The sequence below is a fragment of the Xiphophorus couchianus genome, chromosome 16 (assembly GCF_001444195.1).
Source record: "Xiphophorus couchianus chromosome 16, X_couchianus-1.0, whole genome shotgun sequence".
Classification (NCBI taxonomy): Eukaryota; Metazoa; Chordata; class Actinopteri; order Cyprinodontiformes; family Poeciliidae; genus Xiphophorus; species Xiphophorus couchianus.
Genome location: NC_040243.1, coordinates 942,946 through 950,542, shown reverse-complemented (window position 1 = coordinate 950,542; position 7,597 = coordinate 942,946). Strand labels below are relative to the sequence as shown.

Genomic DNA, 7,597 nt, shown 5'->3' with positions numbered 1-7,597 from the left:
GTACAAACTTAAACATGATATGTTTGAATTAAAATTAGTAATTTGATCTTTATTAAAGTTTTTTATTTTTAATCAAAACAAAATTGACTTAAAAATGAAAGAAAAAGAAAAACTTTCATTTGTTCTGTTTAAAAAGAAAATCTAAAATATGTGTATAGGTATAAAATATTGCTTAAACTAAAGCAAGAGGCTTTTGATTTAAATTTAGAGATTTATTTAGTTATCTTAAATACATTTGATAAGATTTAATTGTCATCACCTTCATTTATCTTTTGCAATCTGAGGAAGTTGTAACATATGTTTAGTTTAAATACTTGCAGTGTATATGAATCATGTTTGTACCCAGTCAAGGTAAAAATAGACATAAATGATGGGAACCAGTTGAACCATTTTACACAAAATGCTGAGCAGCATTTTTACATTATTCTTATTTGAGACACCAAACAGTAAAGGCAGTTATTACATCATAATAGCAATAACAAGCTAGAAATGAAAGCAGGAGAACCTCCCCTAAATCAGACCAATAATCAGACCGGATTCTAAACGAGGGTTAATGATGTCAGGATGGAGCAGGTCGTCTCAGAGTGGTAAAACGATTTCATGTCATTTTCAGCCATCAATTGTTAATAACTTTAATTAAAAGGTCGCTGATCTTCACATGTTCTCAGAGGCAGCAGAGTTTTTCACGCCTGCAGCCATCACAGCGAAGAAAACGTTGGGGAAGAACGATCTGGCATAAATGGCCATCTTGGGAAGCGAGGGAGCGATTAGCACTTCCTTCCTCTTGTTGTTCAGCGTCCTGATGATCTCAGCGGTGACCTCGTCTGGAGAAACGCCGCCTGGCTTCCTGCTGAACAGCACTGCAGACACAACACAGACCTTCAACCTCTAAACCTAAACATGGTTTGGGTTTGAACCTCTGATTTTACTCACGGGGCCACAGCAGGGACGTCGAGGCCGGCGCCTGCGCCGCGGAGCAGCTGATGAAGGTGTGGTTGATGGTGCTGACGGAGACGCCGAACTCCTCCACCTCGGCTCTCAGGCAGTCAAAAAACGCCTGGACTGCATGTTTGGAAGCTGCGTCTGGAAGAAAACCTCGAATCCAAACCTCCGACCAAAACTGGCAGGTTTTCATGAAGCAAACTTTAACTAGGACATAACCGGATTCCCATGCAAACCCGCGACACCTATGTCTCTAAAAAAGTCTCTTTTGAAACTGAAGCTTTTTGAATAATTTTAACATTTCCACCTTTAATATGAATTTATTCTGTATTATTCAGCTGAAAAAACAAAACAAGTGAATCTATTAGAAGAGAAAAGTCAATAAGTCAATCCAACGTTCTGATGTTGGAGCGCCGGTTTGTTCTGGACTCTGTCTTCTAAGGAATAGTTTATTTTAACACATTCTTATGCTCTGTGTAATGTTGGGGAAAAATCACTCATCTTCCACACTGACAAAGCAGAGCATGATGCTGCCACCACCGTGTTTCATCATGTTCTGTTGGTGTTGCTTTTTCTACACCAAACCTTGAAAATTGTGACTAATTTGAATAACAGAGTTATTAATTAAGATATTTGTCACAGTAAGGTTGGAAACGATCTGAAACTTTATGAGGAGCTGCTACAATGAATATGATTTTCATAACTGATTATGATGTTGGAACCGGTGAGAAACAGCTTTATGTTTTTACACTAGCTGGCTCGTCTTTGTGAATGCCTTATGAAGTAACACTCTGAGTTAATCTTTTATTTCCAACTCACACGCGGTGCGGAAAGGCACAGCAATTTTCCCCTGGATGCTGTTGACCAGCAGCAGGTGACCGCTCCTCCTGGAGACCATGGAGGGCAGCACACCTGAAACAGACGTCACATCGTCATAGAAACAAAATAAAAATCAAGTTAAACATGTTCCAGTCAGCTACCTTTAGCCAAAGTGATGGGTCCAAAGTAGTTGCTGTCCATGAGGAGCTTGTCCGTCTCCAGAGACAGACTCTGCGCCGGAGCCTTGACCTTCATGCTGCTGTTGAAGATGAGGATGTCCAAGCAGCCGTAGCAGTCCAGAACCTCAGCCACCGCCGCCGCCATGCTGTCCATGTCTCCAAAGTCCAGCAGCACAAGCTTTGGAGGGAAAGTCTGAGGACGAGGACACAACTCAGTGGTAAGTTTCATGAGCTAAAAAAGTCACAATTCAGCTCTTTTTCTGAGGTCCAGAAAAAATACCTCTACAACCGTTTCTCTGTAGATGAATTGTTTTAAGTTAAATGTTGCAGTTTATTGTGTATTCACTGAATGTTAGAGTCCACTGACACACAGACTCAAAACGTTACTGCCACAATAATATCTGCAGGACTGTCAAACTTTAGAAACATTTAGAACCTGAACACAATAAAAGCAGATCAAATCTGACGTCTTCCTGTGCATTACTGTGGGAGGCCACCAGAGGGCGCTGCGGGCTTTAGAAAACTGAATGGAAAGCGAGAAGAAAAAAAATCTAATAATATTTTATCATAAAATGTAATTTATTTACCAATAATTACTAAAGATATTGGATAAGATAATTGTTTAAAATGTTATTTCTAACTGGACACACATTAACCAGTGAAGGAGAGATATACTGTAGCAGGTTGTAGCTACGGAGGCTAATTTCCACCTGTAGTCCCCAAAACATACAGTGAGATTAAAATTCAACATGTAACAATGCAAACATAAGGACAGATAAAAGTAATCACCAATAAAAACAAATAAAACAATCAGCTGAACATACAAATACTACAGGGTAAATACTGACAGTTATTTTTAGCACATTTTATGCGAACAATTTTGATTAGAAAGAAGAAACAAATTTATTAAGCTGCTTTGCTCCTCAAGCGCAAAATGGGGAAGTTTCTGTCCAGAAAAAGAGGAAACTACTGCAAACCTCTCCAAGACCTGGATGATTACAATCAGAAGTTATGAGGCAGAAATTATGCTAAATGAATGTAAAAGAAAATGATTGAATAGTGAATAAGAATTAGAAAAAGCATTTACAAGTTTATTTTGTAGCTTTCTGTGTCGGTTTCCGTCCAGAAGCTAATGCTATCTGCAGTTTGAGAATCGCTGCTTTACACCATTTGTTAATATTTTTTCTTTCTTGTTTCTTGCTGATTATACTTACTACTGTAGGATCTGACGCGTTTTCCAGTTCATCTGCAAGTCCTTCCAGCTTCTCCCAGCTTTTCCCACAGAGGATCAGCCTGGATCCTCCTCTGTGGAAAACACCTGCGCACTCTTTGCACCAGAAACAGAAAAAACTGGAACATTTAAGCCAGCCTTCAAAGACGGGAATGTTTTATGTCTGCCTTACCTTTTCCCAGCCCAGATAAAGCGTCCGTTATTACCACCACCTTATTCCGTACGGATGTTTTAGACAGCAGACTGATAATGGCGCCATAGAGGTAAAAAAATCCAGCGGTTAGAACCACAACGCAGGGAACCACCAGGATGGTGGTGGTCCATGTAGGGTCCATCTCTGGAGGGCTGTCCTGGAAGATTGTTTCATTTTACATTAGATGTCCAACAGCCATGTTGACAATAAAGTCGATGAAGATGCTCAAGCAAAAATATGAAAGAAAAGTTCCCAATATTTTCAGACAACATGCTTATCGATGCTTGTGCTAAGCTACGATGGTTATTTTAGTTTAGCATAAAATAAATGACATCGAGGAGAAAAGTTAACATAAACGCCAATTTCAAACCAAAACACTTCTGTACTTAAATGAACATATTTCATTAGTTTTTATTTTTACAGAATTCACTGAAATAAATTTTTGGAATTAGCAGGCAGTTGTCACCGCTGTCAGCTAGTTAGCCTAGCTAATGATTGTAGCTAGGCTAGTTAGCCTAGCTAAGTAGCTAAAATTAAAGAGATGCTTATTCTCAAACACTCAAATCAACATTGAACCACAAACTTTCAAGCTCACTTTAAAAAACCTTCAATTATGTATATTTACACTCGTTTTTTACTCTGCACTTTTTAAAAATCAAATTAACAAATGTATATCGTATCAACTAGCTCCTACTTAGCAAAATTAAAATCAAATCTGAAATGGAGCGCTTCAAAATTCTGTTGTTCTTTGTTGTTCTTAATTTTCATTCAAAAAGTTTTGTGAATGTTACTGAAAGTGTAGAAGGAATTAATGTCTCATATCTGCTTGTATACTAAATACTGAGCAGAAAGACACAAATGTGCAGATTTCAAAAATACACATTGAATTAAAGCAAATAATGTTTGCAAACCACCATTATTTACATTATACAGTCATGGCAGAAAATATAAAGTAACTACACTCTGTTCAGTGGTTCTCCATGTCTGTTGGGTTTCATGCACTTCAAGTTAGATTTCAATAATTGAACATTTTAGGAAAACAGGTATGAAAAACCCCAGAACTAAAAGTGAGTGTACTTTTTTATTCCCATGAATGTCATGAAAGGTCGTTGTAAATAATTGTTATATTATGTGTAAGCATGTGAGCGAATTTTAAATGAAAGATGATTCTGATTTCAGTAGAAACATGGGATGAGATGGATGTTAAAATTGATTTAGTTTCTGCTGAATAGATTCTCATTCCAGTCGTCTCACCGTCTCTGACACATTGGAACTCATCTCACCCTCTACTATCATTTTTCTATGTAACTATGAGCTCTTAAGGTTCTGAAACAAAGACAGAAAACACAATTTAAACACGATGAAAATGAAAATACTGGCTGTATACAGAATAATAAATATTTGTATAATATAAAACATCTATAGTACGTAGATGTAAATCATTAGTACCAATAACTTAGACCTTTTTAAGGTAAAATCTTGAATTTTTACCTAAAATTGATTGCAAAGAAGCCACTTTGAAGGCAAATACTTTATAAAAGATATTTTCTAAAATGATTGTATGTTGGTCATGTTGCAGCAACAGACTTTATTTTCTTTTCTTGCAATTTTATGATTTAAAAAACACCAAAAGCACAGAACTATTAAGTTGTTTTAAAAGTGAAACATAACTTTTAGTCCATCTGTGTTTCATTTAACCTCCAGCTGTTCTGTGAAGCTTCAGCTGTTTTTAGAAAAATAATAATCAACAAACAGCATCATGAAGCCCTTATAAGTTTTAACATTTCATTTGAAAAATAATTCAAATCCAAAAATACTTTATTTATTCCAAAAAGAAATTAAATGTTGTTTTATCTCACATGAATTTCTTTAAATAATGCAGATGCTGATGGCTGAGGGCAGAAATTATCACATCTGCAAAAATACAATAAAACAAACAGAAAAAAGTTGTTTAGTTCACTGCAAAAACATAAAATCTTACCAAGTAGTTAAATCTATTATTAGAGCAAATTTCTTATCAAACTTAAATTAAGACAAATTAACTTACAAGGTTTCCTGCAAGACACAGCAGCTTGTTTTAAGTCAATAATTCCTAAATGTTGATGAAAAGGCTTTAGTTCCACCAGCAGATTATTTCACTTAAAGCAAGACATTTTCCTCAGTGAAACTAGAACTTTTTTAAATCAATATTAAGGAATTACTTACTTAAATCAAGCTGCTCTTGCTGAAAATTTACTTATAAATTAGTTTTACCAAGTAAGATATTTGTACTAAAAACTAGACGAAGATACTTGGTAAGATTTTGTGTCTTTTCAGTGTTTGAGAAAAGACACAAACACTGAAACATACTGCCACAGTGAAACAAATAAAATGATTAATATAAGTGCTCAGAAACACAGGATGGCTGGAAACTGTTCAAATACGACCAAAGACTGAAAACTATTCCTGGATCTGAGGGTGACGCAGCTGCAGGCCGGAGTCCCAGAGCCCATCTCACCTGGAAGTGTTGTTCCAGTTTCTCTCATCTAACATGATAAAACCAACATGCAACATGAAGCATCCAGCTGGAAACATGAAAATAACCTTTTGACGTGGAGCTATGCTGCCGAGCTCCAGTCGTTTGTCCAAGTTAAGCTGTCTCTATATAAAGCAGAACTAAAATAGATGCTGAACTTTTCAACGTCACTGAATCCTTCAACAGCTTGATTAGGAGGAAAGAAAGGAGTTTATCTTCTACTCTGCTTTGTCTTTCTATATTCCTTACATTTCAGGCACATTAAAGAGTTTAAATTACGAGTAAGACAGAGAGAGAGTGATCTAGCCAAAGGAGTAATGGGGCTCCCACTCACTGTTTCCCAGTCGACTGCAGGTTGTCGGTTTTGATTCGCCTCCTGAGGAGCTGGAGCCTCACGCCTCAGCACGGCTCCTCCAGCACGACAACTGGCCGACCCTCCAGAGCAATACTTTGGGATTTGAGCTCTTTTAATAGCCGCACAGCTGACTGGTTTGTTCTCCCTGCGTTGTCAACATGGTATGTATGGAGTGACACAGCGATTCCACCGGCTGCAAAACCAGACCGCTGTTCTCAATCTGAGATCAACATCTTCCTGTTAAATGATCATCGACTGTAGATAAACATTCATTTAGTAATCGATTATTCTATTGATTAATCAGATAAACATTTTTTGGCACATTCTGCAGATTTTTCATTTAATTTTATACAATGTCAGAAATACATAACAGAATGCAAATAATTATATTCATTTCAAATAAGAAAATAATCATCTAATTGCCTAAAATACAATAACAGCATTCGTGTTCAGTAAAATGTAGCGCTGATCCGGTGAGCAATTTTTATTATATTAAATTAATCTAAAAGATCCTAAATATAAGTTGTTGCTTTTTTTCATAATTTGAACCAAGTGAAGCTAAAACTATTTCACCAGTTCTGGGTAGAACAAATTTACAAAGAAGGTAGTTCTTCACCATAAATTCAAAATGTAAATATAGATATATAGTTATGGCTTTAGATATGTTGTTCTTTTAGCAAACTGCCTTTTTAGAGTCTGTATATTCCATTTAATTATTATTTTATAAATAAATTAGTTCAATCACAGTTAATCTAATTAACTATTTCAGTCCTACTTTAGTTTTTAATTTTTAGAACAAATTTCTCAGCATATGTACTGTTATATGAATTCTGTCAATTAGAAAAGTTTTAACTTACCCCTTGGCAACTGGAATAAACACCAAAGTTCTGCAGGAAGACGATAATAAAAGCATGTAAATATAAAGATATAATATCATGTAATGTGTGTGGTAAAATCTAAATTTTTGTGCAGAGTGATAAAGTCCCACTGATTGATCCCACTGAGGACCGATTGGATTGTGTTGAAACTCAAAAGTGAATTTACTCTCTTGTTGGAGACTTCACAGCAGAGGTGGGGACTCGAGTCACATGACTTGGACTCGAGTCAAACTCGAGTCGTTAAAATCACGACTTGAGACTTGACTTGAAAAAATGCTCAAAGACTCGGACTTGACTTTGACTTTCATGCCATTGACTTGGGACTTGACTCGACTTGAAGCTGTTTACTTGAAAAGACTTGATATTTTTTACTCAAAGTCTTAAAATTTAAAACACATTATTTATAAAGTGGCGTCATTAATTAATGTCACTCATTCCGTATCAATATGCGCAGACCGTCACTATGGTTTTCCTCTCTCGTTATG

The 7,597-nt window shown here is 36.2% G+C and overlaps 1 protein-coding gene across 5 annotated transcripts; it reads right to left on the bottom strand.

Annotated features, from left to right (window-relative positions):
- Positions 1 to 197: 197 nt before the first annotated feature.
- Positions 198 to 6,384, bottom strand: dhrs7ca (dehydrogenase/reductase (SDR family) member 7Ca). Of its 5 annotated transcripts, XM_028041370.1 has the most exons (9): positions 6,214 to 6,374; positions 5,224 to 5,278; positions 4,619 to 4,690; positions 3,344 to 3,521; positions 3,155 to 3,267; positions 1,923 to 2,133; positions 1,762 to 1,854; positions 934 to 1,083; positions 198 to 860 (listed from the first exon to the last, which is right to left on the bottom strand). In XM_028041370.1, the coding sequence occupies exons 3-9, from the start codon at positions 4,658 to 4,660 to the stop codon at positions 655 to 657; spliced, it is 993 nt and encodes a 330-aa protein (XP_027897171.1). In that variant the 5' UTR covers positions 4,661 to 4,690; positions 5,224 to 5,278; positions 6,214 to 6,374; the 3' UTR covers positions 198 to 654. The 5 variants fall into 5 exon arrangements, with proteins under 5 accessions (XP_027897171.1, XP_027897173.1, XP_027897170.1 ...); XM_028041372.1 differs by lacking the exon at positions 5,224 to 5,278 and having other exon boundaries at positions 934 to 1,077; positions 6,214 to 6,378; XM_028041369.1 differs by lacking the exon at positions 5,224 to 5,278.
- Positions 6,385 to 7,597: the final 1,213 nt, after the last annotated feature.

What these genes read in the sequence shown, in the direction of transcription:
- dhrs7ca (XM_028041370.1), bottom strand. Translation starts at nt 4,660, where the DNA reads ATGATAGTAGAGGGTGAGATGAGTTCCAATGTGTCAGAGACG. An exon ending in TGTGCCTTTCCGCACCGCGT is followed by an intron (nt 1,084 to 1,761) that starts GTGAGTTGGAAA and finishes GTTTTCTTCCAG; the next exon opens with ACGCAGCTTCCAAACATGCA. An exon ending in GACGTCCCTGCTGTGGCCCC is followed by an intron (nt 861 to 933) that starts GTGAGTAAAATC and finishes TTGTGTCTGCAG; the next exon opens with TGCTGTTCAGCAGGAAGCCA.